This window comes from Trichogramma pretiosum, unplaced genomic scaffold (assembly GCF_000599845.2).
Source record: "Trichogramma pretiosum strain Unisexual culture from Peru unplaced genomic scaffold, Tpre_2.0 scaffold10, whole genome shotgun sequence".
NCBI classification, from domain to species: domain Eukaryota; kingdom Metazoa; phylum Arthropoda; class Insecta; order Hymenoptera; family Trichogrammatidae; genus Trichogramma; species Trichogramma pretiosum.
Genome location: NW_019641652.1, coordinates 2,506,547 through 2,526,427, shown reverse-complemented (window position 1 = coordinate 2,526,427; position 19,881 = coordinate 2,506,547). Strand labels below are relative to the sequence as shown.

The 19,881-nt window shown below is 31.1% G+C and overlaps 5 protein-coding genes and 1 pseudogene across 10 annotated transcripts in view; 3 read left to right on the top strand and 3 right to left on the bottom strand.

Moving 5' to 3' along the window:
- The first annotated feature begins 1,015 nt into the window (after positions 1-1,015).
- On the top strand, positions 1,016-7,584 carry LOC106658504 (NADPH oxidase 5). The gene is made up of 19 exons (XM_014380505.2): positions 1,016-1,264; positions 2,618-2,712; positions 2,782-2,884; positions 2,951-3,048; positions 3,224-3,344; positions 3,415-3,562; positions 3,637-3,847; positions 4,139-4,356; positions 4,430-4,618; positions 4,738-4,868; positions 4,940-5,264; positions 5,671-5,788; positions 5,849-6,003; positions 6,067-6,187; positions 6,257-6,420; positions 6,497-6,609; positions 6,693-6,854; positions 6,929-7,159; positions 7,223-7,584. Exons 1-19 carry the CDS (start codon positions 1,016-1,018, stop codon positions 7,418-7,420), a joined length of 3,150 nt encoding a protein of 1,049 aa, XP_014235991.1. The 3' UTR covers positions 7,421-7,584.
- Positions 7,585-9,199: 1,615 nt separating this feature from the next.
- LOC106658923 lies at positions 9,200-10,855 on the bottom strand (annotated as a pseudogene).
- Positions 10,856-11,340: 485 nt separating this feature from the next.
- Positions 11,341-13,343, bottom strand: LOC106658927. The gene is made up of 5 exons (XM_014381105.2): positions 12,978-13,343; positions 12,736-12,899; positions 12,382-12,644; positions 12,071-12,304; positions 11,341-11,537 (listed from the first exon to the last, which is right to left on the bottom strand). Exons 1-5 carry the CDS (start codon positions 13,071-13,073, stop codon positions 11,395-11,397), a joined length of 900 nt encoding a protein of 299 aa, XP_014236591.1. The 5' UTR covers positions 13,074-13,343; the 3' UTR covers positions 11,341-11,394.
- A 934-nt stretch (positions 13,344-14,277) lies between these two features.
- On the top strand, positions 14,278-16,085 carry LOC106658924 (mortality factor 4-like protein 1). The gene is made up of 5 exons (XM_014381099.2): positions 14,278-14,638; positions 14,715-14,832; positions 14,895-15,188; positions 15,279-15,667; positions 15,742-16,085. The coding sequence occupies exons 1-5, from the start codon at positions 14,599-14,601 to the stop codon at positions 15,915-15,917; spliced, it is 1,017 nt and encodes a 338-aa protein (XP_014236585.1). The 5' UTR covers positions 14,278-14,598; the 3' UTR covers positions 15,918-16,085.
- Positions 16,086-16,233: 148 nt separating this feature from the next.
- On the top strand, positions 16,234-17,836 carry LOC106658929 (ubiquitin-conjugating enzyme E2 G2). Its single transcript, XM_014381108.2, has 4 exons — positions 16,234-16,573; positions 16,663-16,744; positions 16,838-16,956; positions 17,102-17,836. Exons 1-4 carry the CDS (start codon positions 16,531-16,533, stop codon positions 17,359-17,361), a joined length of 504 nt encoding a protein of 167 aa, XP_014236594.1. The 5' UTR covers positions 16,234-16,530; the 3' UTR covers positions 17,362-17,836.
- A 24-nt stretch (positions 17,837-17,860) lies between these two features.
- LOC106658925 (guanine nucleotide-binding protein subunit beta-like protein 1) overlaps positions 17,861-19,881 on the bottom strand; it is a 2,590-nt gene continuing 569 nt past the window's right edge. The window contains exons 1-5 of one of the 6 annotated variants that reach the window (XM_014381101.2): positions 19,431-19,872; positions 19,061-19,343; positions 18,797-18,975; positions 18,398-18,725; positions 17,861-18,321 (exon numbers count right to left, since the gene is read on the bottom strand). In XM_014381101.2, coding sequence (XP_014236587.1) covers positions 18,019-18,321; positions 18,398-18,725; positions 18,797-18,975; positions 19,061-19,204 — 954 coding nt within the window. In that variant the 5' untranslated portion in view covers positions 19,205-19,343; positions 19,431-19,872 and the 3' untranslated portion in view covers positions 17,861-18,018. Of the gene's footprint in view, positions 18,322-18,397; positions 18,726-18,796; positions 18,976-19,060; positions 19,344-19,420; positions 19,873-19,881 lie in introns of those variants that run through there. The other 5 variants (XM_023459925.1, XM_014381104.2, XM_014381103.2 and 2 more) reach the window with 5 other exon arrangements.

Sequence of the window (19,881 nt, the reverse complement as noted above, 5' to 3'; positions counted from 1 at the left end):
TAAAGTAATCTCCAGTAAGGTTTTTGAATGAAAAGATTTACTTTTAAACTTAAATTTATTTTTAAACTTAAATTTTTGCTGTGAAGAATCGCCAGCCCATCGACTCCATGCAGTGATCATAGTTTTATTGACCTTTACATTTACCTGTAAAGTGAAAATTATTTCGTAAAAACCGACTAGCCACAAAAAATTTATTTCTTTAAAAAATCAATCTAAAATGTTTTTTTTCTTGAAAAATTTCAAAAATTTTTTCATTTATTTATACATAAATAAAATCGTATCAAAATTCCAAATTTTCAAGGAATATTACAAGTTATATTTATACTCTAGTTAACTTTTGGTTCGAAGCGCTACTCGTCGAACTACTATAGTTGCGCAATGCAAAAAATCTTTAATAAAGCTTATTTCATGCTAATCCAAGCAAAGTGTGCTGCTAAAAAGTATTTCGTAAAAATGAAGAAACAGATTGTGAAAAAAAATTAATTCACACAAGGATTCTGCACGGGATTTCATTGAGAAGAGATGCCGAAAAAGTGAAAGTAAAATTATGCGTGACTCCTCGCATGTAGCAGAATGACTTCGAGGCACATTTGCCGCAGATTTATCTCACATCATGTGTGACTTCGAGCAAGTGTGCGCTTGACTCGATCCTGACCAGTGCCAAGTGCTTCCCCATCTGAACGTGACATTCAAGTTATTTGACATTTCGCATTTGACTTGTCTGTATTACAAGTGTTAGATAAAATAATTGCATACTTGTTTTCCGATAATTATCATTACTCAAGATTTCAGTGCGCGTAAACGTGAGTTTGATGATCCTTCACGAATTTGTGTAAATGATGATAACAGTGAAATATCTTTCATCTTGATATGAATTCGAGCCATGTTCTGAGTAGCGATCGTGACAAAAGTTGATGCTGTGCTGAATGTATCAAAATAATTAACGTGAGAACCGAGGCTTACCGAAATAAAAAAACGATTGTTTATCACGTGCTAAATTTCGCGTGGTTCAAACATGTCTTCAGCGACAACAACACAACCGATACAAACGGATCCAATAACAGCAGATCCTTTAACAACGGATTCGATAAGAACAGAGCTGATAACAGCAGAACCGGTAAAAGGATATGAATTTGAGAATAAAAAAGCTGTGACCAAATTACATGAAAATACTTGGATGTCTCTAATCGAGCAGTGCATAACCATTTTGAGTGGAACGACTATTTATGCTACTGATGAGTTCAAAAATTTATTTCAAAACGAGGTTAGTATGAAAGTCAATACTGAAAAAATTTGTATTGGTCCACCACGAATTTTTTATATTAAACCACACATTTGATAAAATCATTACTAATTTATAAAATTAATTTTTACCCCAGATAAAATTAAAAATCAAGTACACTAACAACTGCGGCCGTGAGGTATTAAAATAGACTCCTTCAAAATATGTAAAGTGTATTTTTCTATTGTTATTATTGAGATATAATCATCAAATTCTTTAGATATATAAAAAATATATATTTTCAAGATTTTATGGGCAATTATTATTGTGTTCAATGCTCTCGTGTAGGACCGATCCCACAACCAATATAATGGTTCGCGAAAAAATATTTCCTACTAAATATCAACGAAATTTAGGTAAAATTTAAAATTTACTAGTTGTGCATAGATATACTTACAAACAATTAAAATTACGTGATTCTTAATCTGTTCTTCATTTCAAGTAATTTTTTAGGAAAATATTTTACATAAGTTTAGAATCGTTTTTAAAATTTAAAATTTTTATGCTGAACTTGGACTTTTGACTAAACTCTCGGGCACGCTATGCATGAAGAAAAAACCCCGCTACAATACATTGGAAAAGAGCTTCCTCCTAATAATAAGATCATTCTTACTTTTATGTATTAGACATGATTCGATTTTTAGGCGTGAGTTTTTAAGTATACTCCCCCACCTTTTCTAAAGTATATTTTCATCATCATTGCGCGAATTTCCAAAAAAACTTTCCAAAAAATCAGACAACTCAAAAATACTAAAATTTCCGACAAATTAAATTGAAAAAGTTTTCATATTCAGGATATAACTTCGAAAATAATCTAAGCCTGTGAAAAATTGAAAAAACTAAAAGTTCCGATAATTGTAGAAATACATTTCAAAACTGACGTGTAAACAAAGAATCGAAAATAATTCAAATAATAAAAAAAAACCTTCATATTTAAGAACGCGGAGAGACTACTTGGTCCACAGTTTGAAAAAATATACTTATAAGAGTATCCTGTCAAAATTTCAGTCTAATTAGAAAAAAATTGACGTAAATAATGAACTTGTAGTTTTCTATATCTACTTTTTTTCGGTAAATTTGTTACGAATAAAAATATTTTTAAAAACGGGAAAATGAAAACAACAATAAACTTTTATAAGCTTTTGTATTAGAGACCAAAATCAGAGTGTATATAATAGTTTATAAAAGTTCATAAAGGTTTATAAAAATTTATTGCAAAAAATAATTTCGTGCCGAAAATTATAGTTATTCCCTTTCTAAAAGTTATAGATACATCTTTTTTTGAGTTAATAAGAATAATAATACATTACGTGTAAAACTTTCAATTTCGTTTAGGTATTCATCACAAAGGTATTTCAACTTTTCGATCAAGATATGGATGGAGTAATTAAGCAAGATGATTGGATGAAAAAAATAAGACTTTTGGTTTCGTAAGTTTAATATAAATGTTTTAAAAATAAAAACGAGAATAGTTTTAATTATTGGGTAACCCATTACAGTAATAAAGATAAACTGGATCAAATAGAATCTATCATTAATGAAATAGTAAAAAAGGAACCAATTAACTTTTCGACCTTTAAAAAAGTTTTTGATAATACTAAGGTGAGTACATTTTAATAAAATCATTCAAAATGTTCATCGATGAACTTATCTATTTTGTTGTTACAGTTTTTGAAAAATTTTATGCTATTATTGAGTAGTGGGCGCAAATCATACGTTACTGCGACTGAAATTAGTTTCTTTCTGATGTCAATGACTGATCCAAGGTACAATTTTATGTAATAGTATATTACTGCCTTAGGCTACGAAAAACGGAAAAGTCCCAGAGTACAGTAATAAACACGTGCTGAGGGACTTTCTTTTATCGCGGCTTAGACCTGTATTCTATTTTTCATATCCAGTGTCCCGAACATTTTCTAATATTATGTTTTTTATTTGCAGAAACACGTATGACTTTAACTTGAAAATTTTTAAACATCTTAAAAAGTTATACCTTGATCATACATCAAATCCTAGAGGGATGACACTCAAGGAATTCATGACCCTCGTAAACATAAAAACTGTACAAATTAAATAACTTTTAAAAAAATATTGAGTTTTTTTTGTGTTTTTTTTAACTCAAGCTGTTTTAGGATACATTCGGGAAGAGAATATTTGCATTGTTCGACAAAGATGGTTCTGACTTCATGACATGGCCAGAATTTATGGACTCCATGCAGTGTTATTCAGGAAAACAGCAAGACAAACTACGATTTCTCTTTAATATGTATGACTCCGATGGTTAGCAAAATTTATAATGTGTGATGTCTTACAAATTACGAAATTTTATCTATAATCAAAATCCATCGTTACAGGTAATGGCCTGATCAGTAAAGAAGAACTTGCGGCATTTTTAAAAGATAGCATGGCTGAAAATGGTATAACATTGGACGAACATATCACTCATGGACTGGCATCAGCTTTATTTGCAGATGCTAATCCAAATAAGCAAACGGGGATAACTTTCGAAGCTCTTAAAAATCAAATTGAGAAACACGATGGGCTCCTTGAAAATTTAACAATCTGGTTAGACTTTTGATGTTATTATTGCGATTTTGATTTGCAATTTTAATTGCGACTCGATGAGAAGCTGATGGATGCACTTTAATTCTTTTGCCAATTGAATGCTAACAAGCTTTGTTTTGTTTTTTTTTTAACTTTTCAAAACTATTTACAAACTTACGTATGTTTGAACGCTATACATTTTCTTGTACTTCACCTCAAAATTTATCAGTTTAATCGAACTTTTTAAAATTGAGAAAGTTAAATCGATGAAATCATAAACAACGCTATAAATATTTTTTCCTTATTTTTTAGTTCTGATAAGTTATTGGTTACACCTGGATCTGATGAATCAAAAAGTTTTTTTGATAAATTTAAATTACCTCGTAAATTGCAAAGCTCTTATATTAAAAATAACTACATCAAAATTACTTTCTTGGCAATGTACGTATTGACAAACTTAATAATTTTTGTATCAAGAGCTTATCAGTATAAAGATAATAATGGATACTTCATTTTAGCAAAAGCTTGTGGTATGTACTTTTTACTTTTAAATTGTTTTTAAAAAAATTTTCGTTCATTATTTTTTAACCATTTTGTTTGCAGGACGATGTCTTAGCTTTAACATACCATTTAGCTTTATTTTAATGCTTCGACAATGCATAACATTTCTACGAAATCGAGGATTTAATAATTATTTGCCTCTTGATCACCATATTTATTTGCACAAATTAACAGGAATTAATATAACCATCTTGAGTATTGTACACACTGTTATGCACTTTGGAAATTTGAGTAAGTCTTGATAAACATGCGATGAAATTGATACAATTTATGCTATAAAAGTATTGTAAAATGAATGAGTGTTAACACTGCTATTCTTATACAATAATACATTGACTTTTCGGTTACAGTATATAAAATGGACACCAATGGTTTCTCAGTGCCTTTTAGAGAACTTACTACTGGGATCCTGTTGCTCTTATGTCTAATCATATTATTCATTTTTTCTCTACCATTTATTCGACAAAAAGCTTCATTCGAAGTAAGTTATCATCAAATTACATTTATGGATTTGCAAAAAGGAAAATATATTTATTTTATTATCATTGATAGATTTTCTATCGGACCCATCTACTGTGCATGCTCTTTATAGCTGTGGGCACAATTGGACATGTCACAGCCTTTTATTATTGGATCAGTGGGCCGTTGGCCCTTTTTATAATCGAATTTTTCTACCGACATGCCTCTCAAGTCTCAGAAAAAGGAAAAACCTATTCGACTGAAGGTGTTCTTTTACCATCAAGGGTTACTCATTTGAGGATCAAGAAACCACGAAACTTTGATTTTCGTCCTGGAGATTACGTTTTTGTAAATATACCAGTTATTGCTTATTGGGAGTGGCATCCTTTTACTATTAGCAGTGCTCCTGAAGAAAAAGGTAAATTAAAATCGTGTCTATTATTTTCACAAATGGATTTAAATTTAACAATATAGTATGATCTTGAGCTATTATAATCTCATTAATAGTAAATTTCTCAACGCGTGCAGCTATGATTTTGTTAAAAAACCAGATCTGCACCAATTGATGGTACTATTTTTTCCTACGATATCCTAAAATCAGAGACAAATTTGCGTGGTAAAACCTAACATCTAACTTATCTAACTCGTTTGGTTAAAATTAAATTTTACAAATTAAAGACTGCTATTTTTCGCCTCCACATTTCAAATTAAATTCTCGAATAAAATTTCCGTATAATAATTTTTGAGGTGTCTTGTCACCGAAAAATAATTAATAAATTTAATAAATTATAATAAAAAACAAAACTTATTAAAATTTTTTACAGATTACTTTTCATTGCATATCCGAGGTGTTGGGGGATGGACAAATAATCTATATTCATACTTGGATCAAGAATATATACGTAACCTAGAATATAGGAATCGTCCTGTTGATAAATATCGGTAAGTTAATTAAATTCATTGAACAATTAGTAATTATAACATGTCCACATATATTTGAAGGGCTTCAGTAGGACCTCCCAAAAAAGTTGATATTACTGAGGAAGACTCAAAAGCATTTAATAATCTTGCTTTTGTTCCTGATAATGAGCCATCGTCATCAAATATAAAGTCATTCTCACCATCATTCAAGATAGAAAAAGAGACTGATGATAAAGGTAATGTTTATTTAATAACGCTAAGTCTAATTATGAGCAAAATTAATTCGAACTAATTTTCAGTGGCTGATTTGCCGATCAGAAGAAAAAGCGAACCTTCAATTGATCCTAAAAAACCTTTTGAAAAAATGAAATCTTTGTCAACAATAAAACTCGATCTCGAAAGAGATCGACCAAAATTCAAGTGGGATTCTAAATCTTTATTTTAAACTATTTTGTATGCATAAAATACCTTAAAAATTTGCGTTTACAGGGCTGTTGTCAGAGCACAAACAGATTATCATTTTAAACAACTGAAAACTGAAAATGTGAAGAAAGTTAACTTTTCTTCATTTGAACAAAGCTTCCGGTACAAGCGCAATGTACCTGACGTTATTACATTTCCGATCCCAAAAACGGATGATGAAATACACACGAGTAGGTAATCATTTTCGTTTGTTTAAAATTCTAAGCGACTAATTTATTAATTTTTCATTTAATTTTGTTATTTTAGTACATACAAGCAATCAGCAACAGTATGAAGTTGATACAATATCAAAAGTTGAAGAAGGTAGAGTTAGATACAAACGAAATTCTACAAATCAGGACGAGGAAAAACCTTTCATTGTAATAAAGAATTCCGCACTTGACTATGTGGTGATGACATTTAAAAATGTACTTCAGCCTAAAACTTGTATTTTTTGTTCAAGGTAAATATTCAGGGACCCTTTGGAACACCATCGAGTCATATATTTCAGGCGCAGCATGCAGTGATCATAGCAACGGGTATTGGCGTTACACCATTTGCATCTATATTACAATCTATTATGCATCGTTATAAGACCAAAAGTAATTCAATGAAACTTCAAAAAGTAAGATGGAATAAAAAAAAAGTTAATATTTACAAGAAAATAACATTTTATTTAATTTATACGTTGTTTTAAAGGTTGACTTCTTTTGGCTAAACAGATCACATCGTTCGTTCGAATGGTTTGTTGACCTTTTAACTCAATTGGAAATAGATCAAGCAGAAAATGAGAGCAAACATAGAGACGAAGACGGAAAGACAACCGTGGAAAGATTTCTAGAAATGCATATGTATGTAACAAGTGCACCGGCAAAAACTGATATGAAAGCTGTCGCTTTGAATATGGGCTTGGATTTGCTATTTCAAAAGGTACGTACATTTACTTAAAATCATTTCAAAACAATTTTTTTATGATTATAAATGTGTCAATAGGAAAAACTAGATTTCATTACCGGACTTAAAACTAGATCAAAAACCGGCAGACCGGATTGGGACGAGGTGTTTCAGGAACTAAAAAACAAACAGAAAGGAAAAATTACTGTTTTTTATTGTGGTCCACCACAGTTAGGTCGTATACTCCGTAAAAGGTGTGAAAAAGTGGGTTTCGGTTTTCGTAAAGAAAGTTTTTGATGTGACGAGTTTAAATTAGCAGTATATGATTGTTCTTTCATTCGAACAACCGTTATATAATTTTGGCCAAAATAAAAAATCATTCACCGTCTGAGTTTATCGATGGTGTGTGAAATTTCATTTCAGATGTACGAAAACATTACATTCCGCCACTATAAGAAAAACGGCAAAATATATTTTTCTATGCTATTTCTGATTTAAAAAAAAAGTTTTTGTTTAGTATGTTAGTATGAATAGAATATTGTTCACTTTAAATAATTGAAAATGTAAATCATAATAATTTCACTTTTGATTTATTTTTTCAAGATTATGATTGTTTGAAAAAAAGTTTACCAAAAATATTGTGACTATTTATTTTTAAAAAATTCAGCTCTATGGTTTTCCAACTTATTATAAGGTTATTAACTATGAACAGCATGTCATGATTGTTCCATTTTTCATAGTAATCGCAATACAAGTAACGATTGATTAACCTTCGGAGAATCGGGGTTCTATAATAAATGCAGAAGCACATTTTTATTCAACATAATAAAGAAACGTGACTTTATGACCCCAAAATATTATGCAACTTCTAAGGGTTAATTATTTATGCGATATACTTTGAAGGGAGCATTCTGGTTTGCAGTCAGTCAAACTCTTGATTGAGTTAAAGTAAGTACACGGCGTTAATGGTAAAAGAAAACTTTGAACGCGTTTCCCTCGACTCAAGGTTTTTGTAACTGGTTGGCAGCCTATGCAAAAAAAAAATTGACCGATCGTTCTGAAATTTTTACTACGTATTGTTAACATATGTGGCTATCGTTGGAACCTTTAAGATTTTAAAAACTCCTCGCTTAGGTATTTTTTTGAAACTGAAAAACGCCAAAAACTTCTTTTTCTAAATGACATCATTTTTTTTTAGAGGTTCCAACGGTAACCAGTATCTTTAGGAACAAAATGCTTTATCATTTTTTATTTTAGTTACATATTTCAATTTGAATCGTGCCAACCAGCAGGGACACTTTTTATCCCTCTTAGGGAGATTCAGTATAAATGCGGATATATGCACTGATACACTTCAAGAGATACTTTATTCAATCCAAAACGATTTATAATCTTAAACATCATCTGTCCTACACAAAAAATTCCAAAAATATCACTCCTCATACAGTCCTTCTGAAGTTACACTTCAAAATCATGTATTTTTAGGCATATTAAACCAGAATGGTCCTTTAAAACCATGACAATTGTAAAAATAATTATTAAGTATATAAAAAATTAGTTGATTTGTGTACAAACAGTTTGGATTTATTTTAAGAACTTTTATAATAAAATAAGAAAATTTTAAATGAAAAGAATTTAAAAATATTTGTTTTAACAATCACAAAGGTTTTATTTTCCTTGAAATTTTAAAAACCTTTTAAAAAAAGATTGCATGTTTCAGAAAAGAAATTAAAAATAATAAAGCGTAATTGATTTATTTTATTACCGTCTTTGCTGCGTATAAACTTAATCCTTATGTTATTTTCACATTATTATAAATGATAAGAATTTAATACCCGGTAACTGCGAAAAATAAGTTATTCTCTTAAAAACTATTGCAATTTTTCTTTTACTACTGCATATTAAAGTACAGTGTTTTAAAAATAACTGAATAAATTAAATGCAATTGAAATTGAATAAACTATATTGACTATTGCATGCTCTTGAACAAATTTCCTGTAGGATCAGCTCCTGCAGTATTTCTGCAAGAATTTCATAGATGTATGTTAAGAAAAACAAGCAAAAAATATTGTAAAATACTTTTTAAAATGTGTAACAGTTTATTTAAAATATATATTACAATAATTTGTTTATTTATGCAAATTTTAATCAGCGGAAACTGGTTCAATTGTTTCACCACCACGAATTTGACCCCACCCAATAAGGCGCCAATGTTTTTCAACTCTTCTGGATAAAGCAATTTTTTCATCTACTTCTGTACAAACAGGACTAGTTAGACTGATCTTGGCAAGATCAGCTTTTGTTGCTACAACACGACCTCCAGTACTCAGAGATCCAATATTGACTAACAAAACTTCGTTTTTGGATAATTTAGGGACCTTAGCACCTTTTTTATCTCCTTCTGTTCTAACTCCAAGTAATCTTTTTAATAAATAATATGAAATTTCCAGTTCTATGAAAATTTTTGGTAAGGTTCCTACTGCTCCCAAAATCTGTCCAACCAAACGATCTGCTCTACATAACGTTGGTTCTATTTTTGTTCCAACACCAATTAAACCACCAGGAACCGCAAATTGCAATTCGTTTTGCTCAGCAAACAAAGAAACAATACGCGAAAATATGGGTTTACAGGTAAGTTTTCCTTCGTTGTCTTTTGACACAACGCCTGGTCTTACTTCGATTTCCATTCCAACTTTTAATACACCTCTTAAAATGCTTCCACCAGCTACTCCACCTTTCAAGTCATCCACTTCACAACCAGGTTTATTTACATCAAATGATCTAATAACAATTAACCGAGGGTCAGATGTAAAATCTCTCATTGGTATTGGTATTTTCTTGGTAATGTATTCACACAAGACTTCGATGTTATATTTGAGTTGAGCCGAAATAGGAATTATTGGTGCTCCTTCAGCCACAGTACCTTGAACAAATCTTATAATTTGTTCATATTGCTCTTTGGCTTGACCTTCTTTAACCAAATCAATTTTATTTTGAAGAATAATTATATGTTTCAGCTTCATAATTTCAATTGCAGCCAAATGCTCAGATGTTTGAGGCTGTGGACACGATTCATTACCAGCAATCAACAATAAGGCTGCATCCATGACAGCTGCTCCGTTCAACATGGTAGCCATAAGAATGTCGTGACCAGGACAATCAACAAAAGATACATGACGCACTAATTGAAATCGTCCTGAGCAATTTAATCGTGAACAAGGAAATGAATCGTCCTTTCTAGAGCTCCCAGATGTATAACAGACTGGTCGGGGACACTTGTCACTATCGCACTTGTAAATTTTGGCATTTGCGTAACCAAGTTTAATGGTAATATTTCGTTCCAGTTCATTCTTGAATCGCACTGTTTGAACACCGGAGATGGCCTTGACGATGGTTGATTTTCCATGAGCTACGTGACCGATTGTACCAATGTTAATTGTAGCTTGACGACTTATAACCTCTTTCGATAAAGCCGTAAGTTTTTTAACATCGAGCGTTGACAAATCTTGCAAGTGGAGGTTAGGCTGGCCTGTAGTCACACCAGAAATTTCTTCTACAACCATTTTTATTCGATTTTAGAAAATAAGTTTACTTTTAAGCACGTATTTCACCATATAATTCAATATTTTTGTGGAACCCAATTGATGGATTTGGCAGACTCTTTCCAGGCACACATTCACTTGATACTATACAGTGTCATTACCACTCACTACTAGAGGGACAGCTAACACGTGGAAGGTGTCTGCTTTTCTACTGGCCAATGAAAATGATCGTTTTTAAAAGAAATAAAAAAGTATATAAATGACACAGAATCATCGTTCAAAAATTACTCATTTCGAAAATACTTTTACATTTACCATATTTACAAATTGATGCACCTGTTCATTATACTAATCTCGTGATGTGAAACAACATACTGTTATCTTTTTCTTCGGATAAATTCAAAACAGGCTATCGAAAATTTTCGCATCTTTTGAATTTCTTTAAAAAATTAAATTTCTTTATGAAAATTTAGAAATTTACTTCCCATAAAAAATATTTTGAAAAAAACACTAACTTTGATGCTTGTACCATCAAATGATAAAATTATCAATTTGCAACTTCCTTTTTTTTCATGCATTAAACTAGTTACTCAAAATGTTCCAAAGAATTCATTGTACAAGTCAATTATATTTTGATTGGGTAAATTAGACTACGTATTCTGTAATTAACAAAAAAAATTTATTTTCAACAAGTTTACTTATTTACAACAAACTTATCACCGTCAATTTTTATTTAGTTCCTCTTCTTTTCTTTTTCAGGTTCCTCGTATTGTTCCTAAGTTTTTTTCTAACAATTTCCTTTAACATCCTCCTCTTTTTTGAGTGATCTTCTATCCCCTTTTTATTTTCAGGATTAAAGAAAGAATATGCCTCTAGAATAATAAAAAATTACATATTTTAGCACTTATTTTTCAAACCCATTCATTTTGATAACTCAGTTACTAGATGACCCATTTAAAGAAGCCAAAAATCAATTCCACAATATTTCTCATTAACGTAAAGCAAAAAAAACATAATTCTTTTTAGGTAAAAATTACTAGATTTTCAAAGAAAAGAGTGTTGTAATAGCTTTAATAGAATTAAGTTTTATAGAATTTAGTTCAAAATTTTACTTAGGATGCATTTTATGGATAAAATTGTTTCAGAATTAGATGACACACAGTGTTACTTGTTTCCTATTATAGAATTCCCCTCAAATTTTTTTAAAAAAGCTTGTAAGTTTATGAGTCAAAAAATTGAAAAATTAATTTATCATATAATTGAAACATTATTAATACTTCTTTAAAATTTTGATTTTTTCAAATTTATCTCATTTGTTCTCCCAAATTTTCTCCCTAAACAAGTTGTCATAAGGCCCAAAAATGATTGAATAATTCAACAAATAAAGAAACATTTGCATACAAACCTTGAATTGATGAATCATTGATAGAAGTTGAAAAAAATCTATTTTCTTTGATAGCATTTTTATCATTATTATTGTGTTCTGCTTTCTCCTTGTAGCTGACATCAATTTTTTCATTCTCCTCTTCTGATGATGAATCAGAAGAATCATATTGGAAAATTTTTTTTTTACCAGAATCAAAGTTTAATTCATCATAATTTATCTGTAAATTATTTTGGGGAATTCTTTCATCTGAAACTGCAAAAGAAACATTCATTATTGATATTTGATGGGAAAATGTTCAAATATTATTTGAGGTAGGTAAGTAATTTTACCATTATCCTTTTGAGTTTGTCCAACAATTTGAGATAAACTAAATCCACCAGTCTCTTTTCCTATATTTTTCAGGCTTTCATTAAAACTTTCAGAGTATTGTACTTTGGAAACGCGCACCACGGTAGTTTTCGTATCACTTTGAGTATCTTTTAACTTTTTTTTCTTTTTTTTTGGAGAATCTTCTGTTTTTTCAGTTGCACCTCCTATTACGTATTTTTTATGATCAGGGTTCAAAGGATCGTATCTTATCATTTGTTTGATTCTATAATTAATTTATAGCTATGTTTAGTATAATAATATATTAAAAATGATATTTGTTAAATGATTTTCGAGTAATAAAATACTTTACATACTGTTTTTTTGTTCTATTTTTGTTTTCAACATCCATAAAATCAATGTCATTGTCCGATACAATGGGATAGCTTGTTTTATTTTCTACTTTGTCGTCATTTTCATTTACATATCCAACTGTTGGAAACCTTAAATCACCATTATTACATATGTTCTTCTCTTTCAACTGAAAAATAATATTTGCTTTAAGTTTAAAAATTTAAATTTAATGTTTAAGATTTTAGCTTTTAAAATGATTAGTTACCTTTCTTTTTACGGTTGCTTGTTTGTGGAGTTTATCTAGGTCTTGATCTCCATCACTCCCTAGTTCTAGAACCATTTTCGCTTCCTCGTCAGGCATAGTGAAAAGTAAGATTTATTGAATTACTTGTTTGCAGTATTGTGAAAAATCTGGCAGATTATGAGCTGATTTGGTACTGCACTAGATTGTTGCAAAGCAGCCTGGCTTGATAATTGGTGCTATCACTAATACCGCTTCTTCAAGTTGACACCGACTTGTCAAAGTAAGCATGGGTGTTACTGAATTTTGGTTTATGAGTCGGCAGCACGCGGCAGCTTTATAGCCTATAGGTTTATTGTCATTTTGTACATAGATAAAACAGCTCACGCGCAGCATGCAACATCTGAAATTCCACTGCGCCATCTAACGATGACTACCATAGATATTTGTGATTTACCAACTTACACACCAGCACACGAGCTTCGGGCAATCTCGCTGAACGTAAATGATAAATTTTATAATTAATGTTCAAGCAAACTACTATAAAATATTTCAATGTATGCACAGGTTCGGTAAAATTCTTATATATTTCGTCAAACATTTGGTTTGGAATAAAAGAATATAATTGGCACTGCAGTAGTAATACTTTTCTAACATCATTCATTTTTATTTCAAGGACGATAGTAAATACAAATAAAAATGTTAATAATCTTAAAATCAATTATTGAATAGCTGAGTAATTATTCGTTCTGTAAATTGTGACTGTGACTTAGACAGTTAATAATTTACAACTGCAATGCATATCATCGTTCAAGTTCGTGCAGAGCCAGGCCAGTCATTTGCGAGTGAGTGAATGGTGAGTTTCATATGACTCTGACAGATATACCTCTGTGATCATTTTTTCACAATCATAATTTGGTAAAAGTTGTTGCACACAAGATGTATTGAAGACAAAAAAATATTCAACAGGTGCTTGTGTCTAACATTGCTTTTTACTCCATTTATATGTCAATTCAACACTCATTTTGAACAATTGTGACTGTAAGTAAGTACAACACCGAAAAATATTCAAGGACGTTACAAAAAAACAACATACTTTTCATAAAAACCTGACTGGCACATAGTAAGCCAGAATCTAACGCCATTTTATAACGAGCGCGCGCAAAAATATCATCTAAAACAACTGCATAAGCTTGTAACTAACGTAGATTTTAAAACAGTCCGCCTATATTATTGAGAGGCGCTGCACCTGGCAATGACAGGAACTAAGTGACGACACGCCGCTAGTCGCTACTCATAATCTATACTCTAAATAGTCTCAGTTCTTAGTTCTTACATTGAATTTCAATGTATAGTGGCGCCAAACTGTTTCAGAATCAACGTTAGTTGACTGGAGACATTGGCGGTGCGCATGTAACCAATACACAATGTTTGTATACGTTCACTTGCAAGAGATGCAAGCCGTTAATTAAGACTTTTTTAAATAAATCAGTATTTTTTCCATTTTAACCGTTACTTGGTGCTATTCATACCACAAATTGGTCGTGTGCGTGTAACCAATATTGGAGTGTTCGTTTATATTGTCTTGCAAGCGTTAATTAAGAATTTTCTAATAAATCAGTATTCTTTATTGTAATTGTTAATAATGTCTGTGGATCAAATAGATACTGTAAAATTTGAAGAAGGTGAGAGAAATATTTTTATTCAGAGAAAAAAAAATTTTTGATAATTAAAAACAAATTACACTTACAATTTTCATAGGTGAAAGAGTATTATGTTTTCATGGACCATTGATATATGAAGCCAAGTGTTTAAAGGTTCACATCCCAAAAGATAAACCTGTGAAGTATCTAATTCACTATGCAGGATGGAATAAAAAGTATGTGAATATTCCCAGAATTGACTTTTATACCATTTTATTAACATGAAATTTTATTGCAGTTGGGATGAATGGGTTCCAGAAAGTAGAGTTTTAAAATATAATGACTCCAATGTGCAGCGTCAGAAAGACGTCGAGAGAGCACACATAGCACAAACTGCTTCAAAAAAGAAAAAACCTAGCACTGGTACCAAAACTACATTGAAAAGTCAAAACAAAGATAAAGACTCAGAGAGTAGATCAAGTACTCCTACTCAAGCCTGTGAAAAAACTACAATTAGATATCAAAAAAATAGTGGCTCTGTTACACCTACATCAAATGATTCTTCTTCCGATGTTCCCAGAAAAAAACGCAAGTGAGTTTCACAAATTATTAGACTTGATTATACTTATTAAGTTTGATCTTACTTAAAAAATTATAATTCAAAATTACAATTATTTTTAAGGATCGATCCTACTGTAGAAACTGAAGAACAGTTTATATCTAAAGTAGAAATAAAAATTAAAGTTCCTGACGAGTTGAAACCTTGGCTTGTAGATGATTGGGATGCTATAACTAGGCAAAAAAAACTTGTAATTATACCTGTGAGGCATACAGTTTCTCAAATTTTAGATGAATACACAAAGTTTAGAAATTTGAGTAAAACAAATAACACTTCCAAAACAGCTGCTACCGCAGAATTAACAAAAGGTCTCAAGGAATACTTCAATGTAATGCTTAGCTCTCAGTTATTGTATAGGTGGGAAAGGCAACAATACTCAGATATTATAAATCAAAATCCAGGTACTCAACCTTGTGATATATACGGAGTCTTCCATCTCTTGCGCTTGTTTGGTAAGAAAAAAAATTTAGTTTTTCATAAGTACTCTCTATCATTCTCTATCTCATCTTTCAACACTTTTTTTCAGTGGTACTTGGTGGTATGTTGGCATACACACCGTTGGATGAAAAAAGTGTTCAGTTGTTGGTTGCAAATATTCATGATTTTCTGAAGTTTTTGCAAAAAAATAGTGATCAATATTTTAGTTTGCAAGATTATGGGCCTGCCCCTCCAGAATATCACAGAAAATGTGGATATAATTAGTTTTTATAATCTATGAAAATCTTCATAGTTTCATCAAAATTGTATAAAATCTAGTTAACTTACTTATAATAAAATGTACATCATGTAACTTAAATTACATGTAATATAAAGTTTATGTAAATAAGTTGAAATGCATATGTTTGAATAATAACACTGTTTTTCATGTTATATTTGATTTTATTATTTGTATATTAATTTCTTCATCCCTTAGTTCAAGACCTTTATTTAAATTGTAAAATTTTTAAATAATTAATTGGCAAAATCTAAACTAGTGTACTTTATACTGTAAAGATTTTCAAAAAGAAACAATTTTCAAATACATATGTAAGAAATTTGTGCATTCTTTTTGATACGTCGTACTTATAGGGACTTTTCAAGTGAACAGTAAAACAGAGGCTTAGCAAGAACAAGTGTACCGTCAGTTTCGTCTCGGCCGCTGCTCTGACAACTCGAGACCTCTTCATGTTAATATATCAGCTGTTCGGTGCATAACCTAGCCAAAAAGTTTGTTCAAGTTTATATTTGTGCTCCTGATACTTGGGTTTATTTATTGTTCTAGAAGATAGTGGATCTTGATTAATTAATATTTTTGTGTGTAAAGATATTTTAAAAGATGGCAGGATCAGCTTTGCGGCGTTTAATTGCGGAATACAAGCGTAAGAAATACAATCTTATTGTGAGAATACTGAGTGCTTCTCATTAATATAATTAAAGTGATTTGAACATTTTCAATTTTTTAATTCAGAATTGATGTCGAATCCGCCTGAAGGAATATTAGCTGGCCCTTCGACCGAAGAGAACTTTTTCGAATGGGAGGCATTGATCGTGTAAGTAAGACTGAAAATTAGATTAGGCTATTTATTTTTCTATTAAAACATGTGGTTTGAATCATTTTTGTGGGTTACAATGATCATTTGTAGAGGACCAGAAGGAACTTGCTTTGAAGGAGGTGTGTTTCCTGCCAAACTCAGCTTTCCAGCTGATTACCCCTTGAGTCCTCCAAAAATGCAATTCACTTGCGAAATGTTTCATCCAAACAGTAAGTAGTTTTAATGCCATCTATACCAAAATTCAACTGACACCTGTCATAATAGGTATTGTCGAAATTGTGCATAAAAAGTTGTTCGAAAATTAAAATTAGTATCTTGTCGAGTGTAGGTAACAAATAAAATAATTATTTTCAGTTTACACAGACGGCAGAGTGTGCATTAGTATATTACATGCACCTGGCGATGATCCTATGGGCTACGAAAGTAGTTCAGAACGATGGAGCCCCGTACAGAGCGTAGAAAAAATCCTGTTAAGCGTTGTCAGCATGTTGGCCGAACCAAACGACGAAAGTGGAGCTAATGTTGATGCTGCGAAAATGTGGAGGGAAGATCGGAAGCAATTCGAGAAAATAGCTGATAAATTAGTTCGCAAATCTCTTGGAATACCCGCGTAACCTAAGTCCTTGGAATCACGATATGAAAGGCATTACCAAAACCCTACATAGTCATAGGAAATGTTTTCCTATTAAATTTCTTGACCTCATCTTTATAGCGGCTTGATTTTAAACAAAAAAAATACATAAAAATTTGTACAGACATTTGCTTCGTTCAACGATATTTTGATATATTTCTATAAAAAAACTTGCCTCTTAAATACTTGGATGATATAGAAATTTTGAATTTTTTTCATTATTAAAAATAATTGTACATATGTAACTCATGTTAAAATATTTTTAAGAGAATTATTGATAAAGGAATATAACACTGATTCAAAAAATATGTTATTTTAATATTCGTAAAAACGATCCAAAAAATGTTTTGATTACATAGACGATTTTTGGAGAATTTTCAAATACATCGTAAATTATAAATAATTAGAAAACTGTGTAAGATACTACTTATAACAATAAAATCACAAGTTTTTTTGAAGATACAGGCTGATGAATATTATGCAATTGTACCTGATTCTAATTTAAAAAATAAATTTTAAAAAAGTTCAATTTGGATAAAACGAATAATATTTCATATCCAAAAAAATAGCCTTTTCTTCCTAAAGTTTGTACTATAAAAATCAATCATATTCAAAATATATTTTCTGCTTTTTCTTTTCATCAGTTATAAAGACTCCACAAAGAAATATTTCCGTCTTTGCCACCAGCAGCCATTAGGCACTTACTGTTATAAGCATCAACCTTAGAAGTTGAATAAACAATTTCATTAATTGTAGCTTTATGTTGATTTAAAACTGCAAGTGGCCTCAAAGTTTTCATTGAATATATTCTGATACAACTATCCCATCCTCCAGCAGCAAATACTCTCATATCAGGTCTTATGGCAATGGAAGCAGTTCCTGGATTTTTTAAAGGTAATTTTTTTTTTTCAATGAGCTCATAATCTTCTGCAATTTGAAATACCTGAAAATGGTGAAAATAAATTATAAAGCATTGAGAAAATATTCAAATTATGCAATACTGTGATATAAGTACTAACTTCTATATTATCACAAGGACTTCCAATAAAACCCAAATTTAGAGTTGAATTGAAATCAAAACACATGGGACACTGCTCAACTTCTTTAAACGATAACATTTTCTTTGAACGAATATCCCACAAAGCCATGACACCACCATCATAAGCAACCAATACGTTTTTTGACTCATCCATGCAGGGTTTAATAGCCATAACATGCCCAAGAGAGTCCATTTTCGAAATCAAAGGGTTCAATTCAACTTCAGTTTGTAATGTTTTTAAAGAAAATAAACCAATTTTAGAATCATTAAGTGGTATGTAAATCGAATCATCTGCTGATACTTGACAACTAGAAAAAGATCAACATTTAATAATTACAGATTATTTTAAAAGAGATACAAGATTTTGATGTTTTCTTACCGACAAAAACCGCAATAACCTGTATCGACAGACTTATCCAAAATCCAATTTGAATCATCAGCTTTCCAAACATGGATAGCTCCACCTTTGCTCTGAGTCACAAGATTTTCATGACCAATAGCATGCATAGCAAGGCATGTTTCATTAGAAGCATTTATTTTCGAAACCTCTCGATTTTTCTAAAAATAAGACATCAATTATGTTACAGATAATCAAAAAACTAGTCAATCAGTTATAAATAAACACGAGGAGAAAGAAACTTACTCTCAAATCCCAAATATGAACTTTGCCCGATTCTGTACCAGCATATAGATGTTCGATGTACGGTGAAACTCGAAACAACAGACTGTGGACGGGGCCCATGTCTCCTTTCAAAATGTAGGCGGGATCAGGTGGAAGAATTGCCATGTCGATGATCTTTTTGTTGATTATGAAAAAACGAAGAGATGAAAGTGGACAATGATGTTGAATCCCTGGAACGCTAGGCAGAAGACGGGAGGCTCACGTGGGCACGCTGACGGATTGATAAGAGATTCACTGAGACCTGCTGACATAAAAATTCACCCCAATTCAGACAAATGATCCAACAACTATATCAATAACTATAGTAATAGACTATCATACAAAATTTTACCAAAAACAATTGTGTTCATGTTACGATGCGTATTCGTTTGGTACATGAAAAGATAAACAATGATTCAAGAGCACCTTGAGCGGCAATTGCATTTTATCACAAGCTGTACACATTAAAATATGCGAGCTTGCGCGCCACTTATGCATAAACTATTCCGGGATGTAGGAAAAACAAACTATCGTTCGATTATAGATATCTTTTGCACGTTGTAATTTGAAACAGAAACCTTGAAAAGTGAATTCACTGGGTGGTCCATCGAAGGGGAGAAAAAAAACAACTTTGACGAATATAGGTCAAGAAAAGAACAAGGATCATGATTACGCATACAAAAATAAAAAGTCGAAAGATGCGCGTGGACGATTAAAATAAAAACCCTCGCGATAATTCGTCGAATGAATAGACATTAGAATAGCATTTGTGAGTTTGTTATCGAGCATGGGGGGGGGGGGGG

What these genes read in the sequence shown, in the direction of transcription:
- LOC106658504 (XM_014380505.2), top strand. Translation starts at nt 1,016, where the DNA reads ATGTCTTCAGCGACAACAACACAACCGATACAAACGGATCCAATAACA. An exon ending in TATGCACTTTGGAAATTTGA is followed by an intron (nt 4,619 to 4,737) that starts GTAAGTCTTGAT and finishes TTTCGGTTACAG; the next exon opens with TATATAAAATGGACACCAAT. An exon ending in ATTCAATGAAACTTCAAAAA is followed by an intron (nt 6,855 to 6,928) that starts GTAAGATGGAAT and finishes GTTGTTTTAAAG; the next exon opens with GTTGACTTCTTTTGGCTAAA.
- LOC106658927 (XM_014381105.2), bottom strand. Translation starts at nt 13,073, where the DNA reads ATGCCTGACGAGGAAGCGAAAATGGTTCTAGAACTAGGGAGTGATGGA. An exon ending in AAAAATAGAACAAAAAAACA is followed by an intron (nt 12,645 to 12,735) that starts GTATGTAAAGTA and finishes AATTAATTATAG; the next exon opens with AATCAAACAAATGATAAGAT. An exon ending in ACAAACTCAAAAGGATAATG is followed by an intron (nt 12,305 to 12,381) that starts GTAAAATTACTT and finishes TTTCTTTTGCAG; the next exon opens with TTTCAGATGAAAGAATTCCC.
- LOC106658924 (XM_014381099.2), top strand. Translation starts at nt 14,599, where the DNA reads ATGTCTGTGGATCAAATAGATACTGTAAAATTTGAAGAAG. An exon ending in GTTCCCAGAAAAAAACGCAA is followed by an intron (nt 15,189 to 15,278) that starts GTGAGTTTCACA and finishes ATTATTTTTAAG; the next exon opens with GATCGATCCTACTGTAGAAA. An exon ending in CCATCTCTTGCGCTTGTTTG is followed by an intron (nt 15,668 to 15,741) that starts GTAAGAAAAAAA and finishes ACTTTTTTTCAG; the next exon opens with TGGTACTTGGTGGTATGTTG.
- LOC106658929 (XM_014381108.2), top strand. Translation starts at nt 16,531, where the DNA reads ATGGCAGGATCAGCTTTGCGGCGTTTAATTGCGGAATACAAGC. An exon ending in TTTAATTGCGGAATACAAGC is followed by an intron (nt 16,574 to 16,662) that starts GTAAGAAATACA and finishes TTTTTAATTCAG; the next exon opens with AATTGATGTCGAATCCGCCT. An exon ending in CGAAATGTTTCATCCAAACA is followed by an intron (nt 16,957 to 17,101) that starts GTAAGTAGTTTT and finishes AATTATTTTCAG; the next exon opens with TTTACACAGACGGCAGAGTG.